Below are 16,594 nucleotides of genomic sequence, written 5' to 3'. Positions count from 1 at the left end.
CCATGCCTTTGGTGGCTGGTTTGATCTCACGCAGGGACGTCCGCCACGACAGGAGACGAGACCACACCCGGCAATAACCTGAACGAAATTGCACAATATTTGTTCAGCTGATACACAGCTGAATCCCAAACTGCGTGGCGTTTTATTGTCTTCACATGTCACATTTATAATTTCCCCCCTCAAACTTCAGATGAGGCGCTGCCGCGACTGATCGCAGGGACCACGCAGGTTCACATACCCCGTGCTGACGTGTATGGGATCCCTCTGCTTCACGCATGCGTCGGTCACAGCGCAAACCCCCGTCAAGTGGGCTGAAAACAGACAGGCGCAAACCAGGAATTCAGCTATCTGTTCTTCACAGTAAAAGCATAATGTGATGTTTTGAACAAAACACGTTGCCGTATAGAATGTCAAATAACTTTCGAAGCTGTGACAAGAAATACACATTTAAAAGCAGATATTGTTTCCCCCCTCATTGGACAGCGTTTAAGGCGGTTCATTCCCCCTACGGGGATTTATTTTGAAATCTACAACCGGAAACTCTGTATTTCTGCTCGTCTCGACACCGGTTCGCTCTTCGCTCGTAACGTAGCGACCGGCGCGGTGTTGGAGTTTGACGTGGCACTCTGCTTCCACTGAGGGCGACACGCAGAGGAGAGGACTTTGCCCAATATTCAGGTAAATACCACCGCGACAGTATTTACACCCGTAGCCAGTGCACATGTTTTTACAATTAATGGTACAATTCTTCATCTCCATGGGAGGGGGGGAAATTATTCGCCTCTGGTGGAAGAAGAAAAAAAAGTTTGTCGTGATGTCCGCGTAGCTAGCATGAGGTTTTCTGTCAATAGGTGTGCTAATCGGCGGCTGTCACGTCACCGCGCTCTCTCCATGCGATATTAGGCTACACGTCATGAGCAACATGTGTCATTAATACGTGTGTTTGTCAGCTGCGTGTGACCTGAGGACAAAAAAAAGAAAAGGAGGCAGGGATGCTCAGGCTTGTAGCCGTCATAACGGTCTTTGACGTGGCAGATCTCGGAAGTGGACGATCGAGTTTAAACTATTACAACTGAGCACATCACCACGGCCAATTCTTTTCTTTTTTTTCTCTTTCTGTATTTTGTCTGGGTCAAATGTGTTCAACTGATTTATTGCATAGTAGTAATAAACGGGGTGTCTTTGGAGTTTTTGTCGACCCAGCTGTGCCAAAGTGAAAGAAAAAGAAAAGAACAAGTCCACTTCTCATTTTGTGCTGCGTCCTAAATGACAACTGGGAGGAAGAAGAAAAAAACACCAACTTAGAGAAGTAAAATGTGTTTTTTAAAGGCTGACAGCGTAACAGAAACGGCAACTCATGCTGAAGATTGTGGAACAGATATGAGCACCTTATCTCTCAGTGAGCAACACCAAAGGTCTCACGTTGCACCAGTGTTCATGATTGCATGAGGTCAAATACCAGTTGCCTATTTTGGCATGTTAATGTATTAGATTATTTCCATAAGTACAGTTATGAGTACCTGATTCAAACTACCCCAATATGAACAAGATCTCTTTTTAATGTTTGTTGTTTTTTTAACGTTATCTTTTCAACTCCACAGGTTGTCACAAAACTCATTCACCTTGGAATGAGAAGAAAGTAACCGCCGTTCCGTCGAAATGAGTCAACAGGGTTACGTCGCTGCGCCCCCGTACTCCCAGGCCCAGCCAGGGATGGGGGGCTACCAAGGTGGATTTGGGAGTGGCCCCGCGCAGCCCCCCTATGGGCACTATGGGGGACCACCTCAGGCATTCGCCGCTCCACCAACAGGTAAATAACGTCCGCCCTCGTACGTGGATCGCTTTGTCATATTACGTGCTTCTCAGGCCTTCATTTAACAGGTCTGCTCTTGCCACCGGAGAGTGTGCCTTTCAGTTGTGGTGAATTATGCTGGAACGATGTTGTCATCTACTCACTTCAGGTATGATGAAATCGACAGTTTCCTCTGCTGCCGGCATGCCTCCGCCTCCAGCGGGCAGTTCCTACAGTCCAAATGTCCAGCAGAATGGCGCTCACTCACAAAGGTAACAATTTTCACCCAAAAGGTACCACTTGGAACGGCTCATTATCACTGAAATAAACACAAATAGGTTAAGAATGAGAAAAGGAAGTATTGATCAATTGTTAGTTCAAATTTCCCAGCTGCTTGAATGGTAAATGGACTATATTTATAAAGTGCTTTTCTAGTCTTATTGACCACTCAAAACTCAAAGTCACAATCAAACACATTCATACAGCGCTTCTGTTTACCGCGCTTTTTCTGTCACATTCAAACACTGTCATAAGGGCCGTCAGAGGCAATTTAGGGTTAAGCGTCTCGCCCGAGGACACAACCGCATGCGGACGACTGACTCTACCTCCTGAGCCACAGCTTCCCTAAACAGTACAGACATTTAGTGATGATGTACTACAACAGACATTTAAATCATCTGCTCACTGCTAAAATAGTCGTAACAGCAAAGATTACAGGCACAAGTGCTGGTCATTGTGTTATAAGCAGCTGAAAGCATAAGATACTATCAATATGAGTGTATATAGTGTATATATACTCATGTTTCTTATACTCCTCAGGTACCCTGCTCCACCAGCTGTAGGTGCTGCTTATGGACAACCTCCACATTCCCTGTACAACAGCATGGCCTCTCCTGGCCCGCCTGCAGCACAGCAGCTCACCAATCAGATGAGTGCTATGAACTTGGGTGGCTATGGTAAGTTTGCTTATAACTAGCAGGGTGTGGCATACTTAAAAACAAACATATTCACTGTTTGGTGAAACATTGATGGCTTTCGATATTATCTGTCAATGGCCCAACAACTGGTGCCTCAGGGTCTAAATTATTAGATATCCTGTAATTGTAAACAAAACAAAAACAGATCAGAAAAACAGTTCTATGATTGATACTTCATTACCACTCTCTTCGTGGTGTAGCTGCAGGGCCGATGCAGGGCCCTCCTCCACCAACAAGCTCTGTAGCCCAGCAGCGTTTCCAGGGACCTCCTCCACCAGCAATGGGCCAGCCACAGATGCCTCCAGGCACGCAGTCACTCCATCTATCCCATCAAATGTCCCCCCAGATGTCTCCACCACAGTCCCCCCCTGTAAGCATGGCAGGCATGGTTAGCCCATTCGGCGGGCCACCTCCTCAGGGCCCCGGAGGTTTCCAGCAGCCTGGTCTTGGAGCTGCTGGTCCACCAGGATACCCACAGCAAGCTGGTAAATCAGACTCTGCAAACAACAAAACAAAGCTTCCATCACAGTTTATATTTTACACTACAGCCAACAAATACCCATTCAATGTACAGGTCAGTTCGGGGGGCACATGGCTGGGCCCCAGCCAGGCATGCCAGGGGCCTTCCCTGGAGCTCCAGCTTCCATGGCTGGCCCACAGCAGAAGAAACTGGACCTTGACTCTATCCCAAGCATAGTGAGTTGACAACTAATCCTCCTCGGACCTCCTTCATATACCGACATACCCCACGTCATACCAAATTTTCTGCCCTAAACCAGCGGCTTATTAATTCCTCAAAAGGTGTGTGACAAAGCCATGTACTCAACATTACTGGGTATTTTCAACAATTATTTACCAAGTATATATTGGCTTATGGAAAAACGATGAAGCAAAAGATCTTTGTTAACAGAAAAGTGGTTGGTGACGATGTTTTCATCACATTTGCTCATATGATCAAACGTCTGCATCAATTACGTATTATGTTTTTTAACGAACAATTCTGTCAGATTGGACTGTAATGCATAACTTGTCTATTTTAGACCCAAATCATTCAGGATGACCAAACAAACCAAGGAGGACAAGTCTTCAGCACAAACATCAGGGGACAGGTTCCACCTCTGGTCACCACGGACTTCACAGTGCAGGACCAAGGTAACCCAAAATAACAATTAATACCTAATAATAATAATTTCTATGTGTCTAATGTGTCAACCTAAAGGGTGTGTTTTTGTTAAAAGTTTAGCATATCAAGTTCAGTGCTTTTAATGTTGTTTGTGGAATACACTTTGTAAGTTATAGGCTTTTTTTGTACTTAAAATATACATATTTCCTTGAGGTTTATTAATATTGACTATTTATTATCATGATAATTTCAACATGCAGAACTACATGAAAGCAAACTAGCATGTTCTGCTTAGTCTGCTCTGTCATGATTTCACCTTCTTTTTGCTAATGCCAGGCAATGCCAGTCCTCGGTTCATCCGCTGCACCACCTACACTCTACCCTGCACCGCCGATCTGGCCAAACAGTGCCAAGTGCCCCTGGCTTGCATCATTAAACCCTTTGCCAGTTTGCCAAAGAATGAGGTAAGTTGTGTTTTTTTTTATATATATAACTTGAAAGTAGTTTCCCCGATCTAAATGTTCAATTATATCAGCGATACATAATCACGCATTAATATCAGTCAAAAAAAGAGAGAAACACAGATAAAAAAACAACAACCCTAAAACATGCCCAACTCTTGCATGGAGTAATACCCGCTGATATATGCCAGTGTCTCAGGCGCTCAGCCTTGTTTTGGGAGAATCTTCTAAATGTAATTCTTTGAAAGATGTGTCATAGTTCTAAAAAAAATGTTATTTTGTCCAGTTAATGACCTCCTCTTGGATCATGTGTGGTCCAAGAATCCTTTCTTAGATACCCCCCCCCCCCCCCCCCCCCCCCCCCCACTCGCCTTGTCCCAGCAACTACTTGGCCTTTTTAGGCAATGTTAGCTTTCTCTCATCTGGCTAATTAGCTAATGTCAGATCGGCAGGGAACCACTGGAGGAGAAAGTGGGTTTATACAAAAGCAATCAAACGCAAGAGTATTGCACTTTTTGGTGCTTTGATAGCGCTCAGTGCGGCATGGAGCATATTCCCACCAGAAATATAACAAAACAGTAAAAACTAAATCATAAGTATAAACAACTCAAAGGGGCCGTGTTGTGCTTGAATTTTAAATTCATTGTTTACTCATCCAGCATACTTTGGTTATTGCACTGGGTATACAGCCCAACGATACAGTTGTGGTTCTCAACCAGAGGGGCCGGCCCCTCTGGGGGACGCACAGAGCCACTGCAGAGAGAGAGATATGCTATTGTGCTGATTTTTGTGTCAGTAAAGTTCAACTTTTTTTTTACCTTCCCCGTTATGAATAGTTGATCAAATTCGATTTGAGAAGATTTTTCAGCTTCTAAAGCAGAGACATGCCAGCAAAAGTGAGAGAACCACGACTGTAAACACTTTTCTCTCCACCTTTCAGCCCTCAGTCTAATAATAAACCTACTTGCTGCCTTGAACCCTTGAACCCTTGATGTGTTTTATTGTAGGCCTCGATAAATGTTATCGACTTATCGTGCGATACATGAACATGAACTCGATCATTTCTTTTGACCTCGATAACCGCCTTTGTGATTACATGCGTGTTTGTTGACATAGCCAGTCACGCTGCTTCAATCCTCTTTTCTGCTCTGTGTCGCAAGCGCAGCTCACTAACTGCCATTATCATCTGCTTTTAGAAAAGAAAAATTCTCAGCAGCGAGCAACACAAATCACGTAGAAGACAACCAATAGGCCTTTACTAAAAGCTCACAATTCAGTTGCAAAAAAATGACAATAATATCGTTCAACAAAATCATTTCTGGGTTAATATATAGTCTGACAAAAACTAGTTATCATGACAGGTCTATTATTATAGTTGTCTGCGTTCATGGAAGCAAACATTTTCAATTTATTTTGTGTCAAAGCACGCAGGGGACTTAAAAGTGTTACATAGTGTACGGCTGGTAAATGGTACTTAGTGACAGTGCTGTCGTATATAATAAACAACTTGAGAGACAAGTGTTCTGTATATGAAAGAGCAATGTGTACTGTTCAGGTGCCATGGAATCACTGATGCTTGAGAGCAGAATTTAGTACGGCCCATGTACGGTAAATGTTGCCTTGCTGAAAACATGGGAAGCGTCACCAAGAACGTAGACAACAGCAGCGTTTTACAAACGATGTGCTTTTGTGTAGTTCAGTCATCAATTACATCCTGAGGAACATTATTTATTTCATGTAAACTCATTTGGGAACAGTTGACTGCAATGTATTTTGTGTGTGTGTCTGTGTAGACTCCTCTATATGTTGTGAACCACGGTGAGACCGGCCCCATCCGCTGCAATCGATGCAAGGCCTACATGTGTCCCTACATGCAATTCATTGATGGCGGTCGTCGCTACCAGTGCTGCTTCTGCAACTGTGTCAATGAAGGTACTGTACTGTGCATAAAACAATATATATATTTCATCTTAAATCATTTTAAGCACAAGGAAAATCAAGTTATGTATTTAATCCAAATAACAAGAAGAAAAAAAAAAGGTAAACAATTCTGTCTTATCATGCACAGCTTTACATTCAACTTAATTTCTTTGTCTTACCCTAGTGCCAGTCTTCTTTTTCCAACATCTTGACCACATGGGCCGCAGGGTGGACTTCTACGAGCGGCCAGAGCTGTCTTTGGGATCCTATGAGTTCGTAGCCACCCTGGACTACTGCAAGGTACAGGACAACTCGAAACACATTATGCAGGGTGCATTTAATTGATCAATAGAGACTAGGGAGGATAGAGAGATGAAAACCTACATCCAGGGAATCGTTTGCTCGCCGTAACGTTTGAGCAGATAAATATCAAAGATTTCTCACAGAGGTCTGTCTAATACGGTGCAGGAGATTTGCAGCTTCACAGATTTTTATGAAGGCAGCTCAGTTCTATTGTTAACACTTAAAGAAAAAAATTAAGTGATGCCAATAAACTGTCCCCATGGAGGCTGCGGCTGTTGAGAACAACATTAGACGGTCAGAGTGCATTGGCAGAGCTGAGTCACTCCGCTGGCCTACTTTTTGCTCCGTTTATTATGACTTATAAACACTCTGCGGGCCAGCGATTAAACAAAAACTGACAAGGTGAGTGTCTTTTTAGGGATCGTAACTGCGGAAACATAACAGTGTCTTACTGACCTCCTTACACACACTCCGTTGACCTCCATTCAAGAATTCATACCTGCCATGGTCTCCTCATTAGTGCCCAAAGTTGTGAGCAAGCCCAACTGGAAACTTCTCTGTCACTCTGGGAACTAATAACAGAAACTTATGTTGGCAGAGATCCTTTAAGTCCAGGTAGACTGCAGGTTTTGGGCTCTCTGGTGATAAGCTATGACAAAAAAAAAAAAATACAGAATACAGGACAGATAAGAGGAATCATTTCTTAGTTCGTGAATAACTGAAGTTTGCCCAAGGAACATTGTTTTTCCTCATTTCATTTTGAGATAAAATGTTTTATGCTTGTCAAGTCCAGATAGCCTGGAAATATATTTCTAAAATAAAGCAACAAATTAATTTCACCTGCCACCTTCTTTTCCTACAGAACAACAAGCCTCCGAATCCTCCCGCCTACATCTTTATGATTGACGTGTCCTATAGCAACATTAAAAGTGGCCTGGTCAGACTGATATGTGATGAGCTGAAGACTGTGCTGGAGAAGCTGCCAAGGTACACAATACCTCAGAAAATCACAGACACTCACTCACTCACACACACACAAACACAGTACAGGTAGGAATATGATACTATAAGTGCTATATACTTGTTGAGCCCACAAGAAGAAATTCAGGGTTTTTTGCAGAACTTCCACTTTTCCACATTGACCAAATCCTCATCAAAAGGTACCAGAATCTGTTTAGAAAACTAAATGCTGCTCACATCCAACGTATGTCTTGCCAGAATAGGACATCCCTCAAGACCTGAACATCACGCCAACTATTTGATCTCATCAGGCTTAACTTTCTTGCGTGACGTTTTGCAGATGGTCGGTATCGGTCAAGGAGGGCGCAGAGACTGCCAAGAATGGAAAAATATAGCGCAGGCATCTGAAATAGAAACCAAGCAAAAACATTTGTTGTGCAGACGACTCTGGCACTAACCATTGTTTCGAAAAGAGTTTTTGGATTTATCATGTCGGGAGACGATGATTCACTCCACCTGGTTACTCTTTCCTCCCTTTGCTGCGTTAGCACCAGGAACAATATTTCCATATTCGTCTGATGCCATGACATCATTATTTTAACCTCCTTCAGCTGTGTTTGAATGTTTTTAGTTTTTTGTTTTTACAGGCCGTAAATTAATATGACACACTGCATTTTTATAAGGTTCTTATAATTCTGCAGTATTCACTCAAAACACAGCCCGGGTCTGGTTTAACTAAATGCAGATGTAGACCAAGGAAGGCAGTGACATTTTTTTTTCTCTGCATGATGTTATTTCTAATCCCCGTTCGGTCTTAGAAAGGGTAGAATAAAACCTGAATCTGTAATTCCCAACAGCACCCATGACTAATGTTAACATAGGAGTGGGATCACAGTTAACCAGTGGCATACCTTCTGCTCTAAGCCACATGACATGTTCCTTAGTGTGTCTGCATGATTTAAGAAGAGGGACTGACAAACTGCAGTTGGCAGTGTCAGTGAAGAATGCTTTTAAATTACTATGATAGTGAAGGGTTTTGATGTATGGCTTTGGTTCAGTGCAGCTACCAGTTCCATAGCCAAATCCTGAGTGTTCTGGTAAATGTCAGGGAGTTTTTTTTTCAGTAGCACCTATCTACTAAAGCCAAACGTGTTTGTTTTTTCCCGTATAGATAATCTATAGCAAGTTGTAATAGTGAGAGAAGCAGAGAAAGAGCAAAAGAAAACAGCAGGCATGGCACCAAGGTAAATGGGTGTAATTGAATTGTTCTCCTGAGCTACCTGAAAATTGCTTGGATTTTGTAACATAGACACACGCGCGCACACACACAAACATTAATAAACAAGGCCATATTGGATGTTCTTTCTTTTGAATCCTGGAAGGATGTTTATACTTGACGATTTGCCATGGATGGGAAATGGACTTTTTAATGGGTGAAATGGTTCTTGAAAGTCATGTGGAAACCAGATTCTTGTCTCATGTTTTCTTTTGCATCCACAAAGTGCCCATTTCATCATATTATTTTAGTAAAAGTAATTATGGTAGTAGAAATATGGCTCACACGCAAATGGATCTCAGCAGTGAAAACGGGATAACAGTGGATTCCTCAAACACAGCTTTGACATCTTTGCACAAAATTGATTTTACACTCTGCACAGTTTGAATTAAGGTTTCAAATGACGTAGTAGAAACACCCTGGAGTTCACAGGTGCTTGTCTCCCCCTTACCAGAGTGGAAGGTGCGGAGAGCTCGGCGATCAAGGTCGGCTTTGTCACCTACAACAAGGTCCTCCACTTCTACAACGTGAAGAGCGCGCTGGCCCAGCCCCAGATGATGGTGGTGTCAGACACGGCTGAGATGTTCGTCCCACTGCTGGATGGCTTCCTCGTCGACTACCAGGAGTCGAGGGCTGTTATCTACAAGTAAGATGCAGCTCATTGTTAGTTTTCATGTAGAGAACAGGGCATGTTAACCCCAAGACTTTTCTGGAGTTTGTTTTTATATCTGTTGATGGGCGACTGCTTCATTTTGCATAGAGATTAACATGGCTTCTGTCTAATATTTAATGAGCAACCATGAAGTAACGATATGGAGGTTTTTACTTGATATCAAGTAAAAAGTATTCAAAAAGGCAGCGAGGTCAATGGAACACAGTGTCTTTGGTACAAGAATATACAGTGATGAGTCTTACTGCACCTTCACTGGTTGTGGGACAACCTGAGCTGACCATAACCCTGTGCCTTTGTCTGCAGCCTCCTGGACCAGATCCCTGACATGTTTGCAGACACCAATGAGAGTGAAACGGTCTTTGCTCCGGTCATCCAGGCCGGCGTCGAGGCATTTAAGGTCAGCCACAAGGGTGACATCTGTCAACGTGAAGTGGAAGATTAGGGGCTGAAAGCAACCACCTTGAACTGTGTGCGGCTGCAGTAGGTTTAGATATAAAGTAAAACGTTTAAAAAAAAAAAATCAGGTCTGTGGGAAGCTTTATATTTGACAAGCAACATTAAGCAGCAGCAGTGTCTCTTCAAATTTTTTTTTTTTTCTATACTCCTGGCTTCCCATAAAACATACAAATGCCAAAATACACAATGTTTTTTCCCCTAAAAAGTCCAACCAATTTAATTGTAAACATCGCAACCACCCACATAAGATTGCTTCAGTTTGTCAAAAATAATTCAGATGTGTTGCTCATGCCAACTTTGCCACTGTCATCTAAACTCGCTCAGCATATCAACTCAGCGAAGCAACGCGTTTCTTTCCTCCCCCCCGATATGTTTGTGTTTACTTATAAAGTCCAATAAATTTTGAGAGATATGAGGTCAGTGTTTTGGCGCAGAGTTAAGGAGAACTTCACACACAGCTTTTAATTGGAAACAGTTGTTAGATCACACAACAGCAAACTGTTTATTTTTTCATGCCTGTTGCTGTTCATATTTTCATGAGTATTGCTCACATCTGAATCTTTTCTTGTCTCAGTTTATCTGGCAACACAGGGAAGTGCTCTGTACATAGAGATCATTATTTTTGAGGATAATTTGATCCTTGTTGCCCCCTCTGACCAACTGTAATGCTACAAACAACACGTCAGGAACACATTACATACCTTGGTTTGACCTCAGAGTTATTTTAAAAATATTTTTTCCTGTCATTCTGTCCCCCTCCAGGCTGCAGAATGTAGTGGAAAGATCTTCATCTTCCACTCGTCCCTGCCCACCGCCGAAGCTCCCGGCAAACTGAAGAACAGGGATGATAAAAAGCTGGTCAACACAGAGAAAGAGAAAGTGAGTTGGCTGTTGTCTAGAATGGATTTGACTGCTGGCAGTTGTTGATTAAGTAAACAAAGGGGGTAAGCCTGGACTCAATCTACTTGCAGGAAGCAAGTAGATTGAGTCCAGAAGGAGTTTTTTTTATAACTTATGAAGACAAAAAAAGGACTTCCTAGAAATTCAGCATTTATTAAACATTAGTATTTCAAATTGTTAAATTTAAACTTAGGGGACTGCTGACTGCTGAATCCAGTTCAAATGTGCGTCGTTGTTTTTCTTCCATAGATCCTGTTCCTGCCTCAGAAGGGAGTGTACGAGCAGCTGTCGAAGGACTGTGTGGCACAGGGATGCTGCGTCGATCTCTTCCTCTTCCCCAGCCAGTACGTCGACTTGGCGACCATGGCTGATGTGCCCGCGCACACCGGAGGCTCCGTCTACAAGTACAACAACTTTCAGGTACAACATTTGGGAGGCAATACCCTTTTTAGTGAAAACTACTTAAAAATACAGAGTAGGTTGCAAGGAGATGCATGCAAGATACAGTACAATGTGAAAAAAACACACCATCGTTTCAGTTTTTATGTCTTGTAATTACCATGAAGAGATAATTTAAAAAATGGGCAAAGCCATTTGTAGCTTAATAAAATTTTACTGTGTTCACATAATAACGTTAACTAAACATACAACTTTGGTACAGTACCCACAGTCTAATGTAGAACTGCAACACGCATGGGACTAATGCTCCAGACTAAAAACACACCACACGCTAAACCGTTGAACACACATAGGCTAAACCTACACTGAAATACTTCATAAATAGCACTACAATGTAGGCATTAGACATAAAACTAATAGCTACAGCAATTTAACACTCCATGAAAACTCAATCTTGTCTTTAAATGTTCATTTCTTTTTCTTACTTTTGCCCAAACTGACATTTCTTTCAAATATATTTCTTTGCATGAGATGAATTACTTGTGCTGAGGTACATTTATGAAGCCCAGTGGTCATGCTTGTCCTTTGGCATTAGAGACCGAATATTGACTATACTGCCATCTGCTGGTTAGAGTTTGAACACACGTGCTGCTCACGCTAATGCACTTCTTCCTCTTGTCAGGTGGAGACAGATGGGGAGCATTTCCTGAGAGACCTAAGGAAAGACGTGCAGAAGAGCATTGGATTTGATGCCATCATGCGTGTTCGTACCAGCACAGGTGAGGAATAGCGCAAGATTTTCCATGTTGGTGTGAAACCGGACAAGTTATAGGAGGTGACCTCCCAGTGTGTTCGTCTCTAGGCTTCAGAGCCACAGACTTCTTCGGCGCCATCCATATGAACAACACCACAGACATCGAGATGGCAGCTGTGGACTGCGACAAGGCTCTGACGGTTGAGTTCAAGCACGACGACACGCTCAGTGAGGAGTCTGGGGCATTCATGCAGGTATGTACCTCTTAAAAATGTAAATGAAGTTAAATTCCCAAAGTCTGGTTCTAACTTATGTTTGCGCCTCTTTTCCCAGTGTGCCTTGCTGTACACCACCACCAGTGGCCAGCGTCGCCTGCGTATCCACAACATGAGTCTGAACTGCAGCTCGCAGTTGTCAGAGCTGTACAAGAACTGCGAGACCGACTCACTCATCAACTTCTTTGCCAAATCAGGTGACTGTCCTTCTTACATGTAGCTGGAGAGAAATTAACTAAGACTGTCTCTCCCGCACTCAATGAACAGATTGATACACTGCTGCATAAAGCAGAATTTTTACCTAATGGGCTATGAACAGTCCATTATTTTAAGGAGGGAACCGTCCTTTATAGTCGTCTCTCGTTATTTGGCCATCGTAATGTACTGCATACAGAGCCTGCTGATGTCCTGCAGTGTCACCCTGACCTTTGTTGAATTTGATAGTCTTCATACGCTCAGGGACTCATGAGTAGAAGAAGAATGAGCTGTGAGAGTAAGGAACACATGTTTAACATTAAGAACAGATAAGGCATTGAATATCATGAAACTTAAACTGTTGTATCACTGACCTTCAGCTAACTGCTTTCACTGGTCCAGCTACTCCTCATCTCTTTTTTTTTTGGCATGATTTCTTTTTAAAAGCCTTTTTTGTTTATTCCTTTTTCTTATCTGCCGGTTAGGCCCATGATCTCCTCTCCAGTCTTCTAATTTTTTATTTTCATGCCCACTCAGCTTACCGTGCCATATTGAACCAGCCTCTAAAGAACGTGAGGGATATCCTGGTCAACCAGACGGCCCACATGTTGGCCTGTTACAGGAAGAACTGCGCCAGCCAGTCCGTCGCCAGCCAGGTCAGTTACGAACAGCGTCTGCAACGCAAACTATCAAAATCAGGCCCTGCTTTTAAAGGACACCGACACGAAGGATTTGGGAGCCGTGTGCCTGTAATTTCATAAATACATCTCTCCGAAAGTAACGGCAACATTCTTTTCCCCTGCATGAATCCATATTAAGCTGATCCTGCCTAAAACCATGAAGGTGTTCCCAGTCTACATCAACAGCTTGATGAAAACTGCCCCCTTGGTGGGCAGCACGGAGCTCGCCACAGATGACCGAGCCCATCAGAGGCTCTCGGTCATGGCCATGGGGGTGGAGGACACACAGTTGCTGCTCTACCCACGCCTCATGCCACTGGTGAGGGGGACAATTTTCAGTTAGCACTGCTGAGATAAGACCACTCATACAAGTGTCTCCCACTGAGTTGGAGGAGTTAAAGTATGATTGTAATCCTAAGATATCTAATATCAAATGGGGTTTTTTTGTGTGTGTGTTTGTTTTTAGCACAACATGGACCTTAACAGCGATGCTCTGCCCGCTCCGGTGCGCTGTTCAGAGGAGTCTCTTGCAGACTCCGGCATGTTCCTGCTGGAGAACGGCCACTCCATGTTTCTGTGGCTGGGCCAAGCGAGCCCACCCGACCTAGTCCAGAGTATGTTCAACCTGCCATCGCTCGCCCACCTGCAGGAACATGTGGTGAGAATTCATCAAATCGCACTGAGATCAACATATTTCTGAACCACGTGAAACAGACATTTATTTTCTTCTGTGAAGCCTGGAGGTATTAAAGTATAGTGAGAGAATGTCTGGAAGCTGAGTTGGTAGGAAAATATCACAATCAGAACATATTTTGATAAGCGTTATTTCATTTATCCAAAAAGAAGAACAGCTTCACAAGTTTAACCTCTAATGTGTTACTGAAAAATGTAAACTAAGTTGAAAGAAAGATTTATTTTCAAGCCAAAACTCAGAAAATGCTTCTTCATGTGGTCTGTACCAGTGTTTCAAAGAAAGTGTGAAATTTTCTCTTTTTTACATCAAGGCTTTCCCATTCTCAAATTTGTGATTGTGACGTATCAATTTTCAAAGTGAAATAAAGGTAATGAACCCGTGACACTGACCACTACGTTAATTTTGAAATTGTGTTTTTCAGTGTGTGCTGCCAAAGCTGGACAACCCACTGTCAGTGAAGGTCCGGTCCATCATCGGTGTCCTGCTTGAAAAGAGGCCAAACTCCATGAAGGTAAGATGTGTAAACCCAGTCGTTACAACACAATGTTGACCAAAAGTCATTATACTGCTTAAAACACAACTTTGTTCTCTTACAGTTAAAGATTTCAATACTCATTACAAAACACTTTGTTTGAGGAGAATTGTTATAAGAGAACTGCCATGCAGCTTTTCCTGACCTCTGCCTCTCCCTAGTGGAGTTAGTAAGCAAATGCACAATTCGTCCCACAACTGCTTCAGGAAACCTTTTCCACAAGGCTGCAAAGCACAATTTAGAAAATACATATTTTAACCAGGTGTTGTTTGTCGTGTCAACATTGCAGCAAACATTTTGATGTACAGATTTACGAGAGCATTTTAACCAGAACTTCTCTCTGCTCCACTCAGCTCGTCGTCGTGCGGCAGAGGGACAAGCCAGAGATTTTGTTCCGTCAGAGCCTGGTGGAGGACAAAAGTATGCACGGCGGTTCCTCCTACATGGACTTCCTCTGCTACGTTTACCGAGAGATCAGGCAGCTGCTCACTTAACTTCAAACACTCGGTCCTCAGCGTTGCCCTCCAGACTGGCCCGGGACAGACACGGAGATCTAATGGACCATGCTCAAATCTCAGAGGGTCAGTCTCACGTGGTTCCATTTTTAAATATAACAAGACAGGAGAGGGAACAAGGACCCAGGAGACTCAACTTCCAGTGTCCACAGCTGCCTTTCCCTCATGCCTTTGAGTGAACACACACACACAGTATGATCCTCAAATAACGACTTGTCACTTGAGGAGCTTCCGAGTGAATCTGTCGGAATGAACTGGACAACACATCCAGCAATTCCCCGCACAGATTCTTTGCGTGATGGACAGTGGAGACTGGAATAACATCAGTGCCTGTGGCTGACATGCATTTTGGCATGAAGCCCACTGGAATCAGGAATACAGCATATATCTCCACTGTGTTTTTAAATAAATAAAAAACAAAAAAGCATTTTTCATTTCACTATGTAGATTTACAGGCTCTGGATATGACAAGGGCTTATTTGTGGGCCATACTGTAAATGTTCACTTTGCAGGGAGGCATTAAAGCGAAGTAGTGACAGGGACCAAATGTCGAAAGCTTTTCCGTCAAACTGTCACATTAAACATTATTTATGTTGCACTTTCAGAGTAAACTTCTGACAATCAGACTTCAGCTCACAGTTCAACTCCCCAAATTTAGTCTTTTTACACTAGCAACTATAATCTGAAAAAATTGTCTTTCATGATAGCATGCAACATTTCAGCCATGAGTTGCGGTACAGTGACAGCATCATACTGTATTGCCTTGCTTGTTTTTATAGAAACAAATGTTTCTGTGTAATACATATTCTTCATTTGATAAATATTGTACCATCTTGTGTGTGTGTGGCCTACAAGGTCTTTTTGTACATGAAATGCACAACTTGTTTTTCAATATATAACTATCTGCCTTAATTTGATGTAGTTGTGAAATATGTTAAAATGTATATGTCCTCGATGACTATGGCTGATTTCAATCAGCAGTATTTGGTTATATGCAAACGTATCTCAGGTAATTTCAATCCCTTTACTATTGTTAAGATTGGTGCATCATGTACACTTATTCCAAAACATAAACAAACCTTTTGTCTAATTAAATCTTTGAGTCTTAACTGTTGCCACCAACTTTTTTTACTTTAACACCTACAGTTTGTTGGCAAACACAATTTAATCATCCAAGGAGATAAATAACATTAAATATATATGAATGTGTTTCTGTGAGAGTCGGGTAGGCGCTGCAAGATGGTGGCATAGAGTCCAAAACTCTCCTGGTTGATTAGTATTAAAACTCGACAAATGAATCTAAAATGACAGAATGAGTGGGGTTACAACATAAATGTATATCTATGGGTTAGAAGCAAGAAAGTTTTCTGAGAAACCTAAAAATAACGACAAGACAAAAGAAAAAAAAACATGAACGATGACAATTGGGGACCAAATTTTGACCAGGTGAAATAAATCTAATATTTATGCTAAAGATGAAGCAATATGGCCACACAGCATATGCACCAAAATGGGGAGAAGCTCAGCTAAACGCCAATATCAACCATTAACACCTGTACGAAACACAACTCAAACACCAAGCAACTAAATCAGCAACTTGCATAAAAACCTTAACTGTTAACATCTTTTCATGACCTCTGCCTCCCCCTAGTGGAGTTAGCATGCAAATAGGCAAATGGCTCCACAACTGCTTCAGGAACCCCTTTTTC

General features: G+C 42.5%; 1 protein-coding gene across 1 annotated transcript; it reads left to right on the top strand.

The window, feature by feature from the left end:
• Positions 1 to 85: 85 nt before the first annotated feature.
• Positions 86 to 15,994, top strand: sec24d (SEC24 homolog D, COPII coat complex component). Its single transcript, XM_035647898.2, has 23 exons — positions 86 to 678; positions 1,602 to 1,810; positions 1,962 to 2,064; positions 2,612 to 2,748; positions 2,970 to 3,254; positions 3,344 to 3,465; positions 3,810 to 3,921; positions 4,229 to 4,356; positions 6,147 to 6,285; positions 6,458 to 6,573; positions 7,439 to 7,563; positions 9,267 to 9,458; positions 9,789 to 9,882; positions 10,704 to 10,820; positions 11,091 to 11,261; positions 11,923 to 12,019; positions 12,103 to 12,248; positions 12,328 to 12,466; positions 13,002 to 13,120; positions 13,284 to 13,463; positions 13,611 to 13,802; positions 14,260 to 14,349; positions 14,724 to 15,994. The coding sequence occupies exons 2-23, from the start codon at positions 1,660 to 1,662 to the stop codon at positions 14,862 to 14,864; spliced, it is 3,096 nt and encodes a 1,031-aa protein (XP_035503791.2). The 5' UTR covers positions 86 to 678; positions 1,602 to 1,659; the 3' UTR covers positions 14,865 to 15,994.
• Positions 15,995 to 16,594: the final 600 nt, after the last annotated feature.

The sequence above is a fragment of the Scophthalmus maximus genome, chromosome 12 (genome assembly GCF_022379125.1).
Source record: "Scophthalmus maximus strain ysfricsl-2021 chromosome 12, ASM2237912v1, whole genome shotgun sequence".
Classification (NCBI taxonomy): Eukaryota; Metazoa; Chordata; class Actinopteri; order Pleuronectiformes; family Scophthalmidae; genus Scophthalmus; species Scophthalmus maximus.
This window is presented reverse-complemented; position numbering and strand designations above follow the sequence as displayed.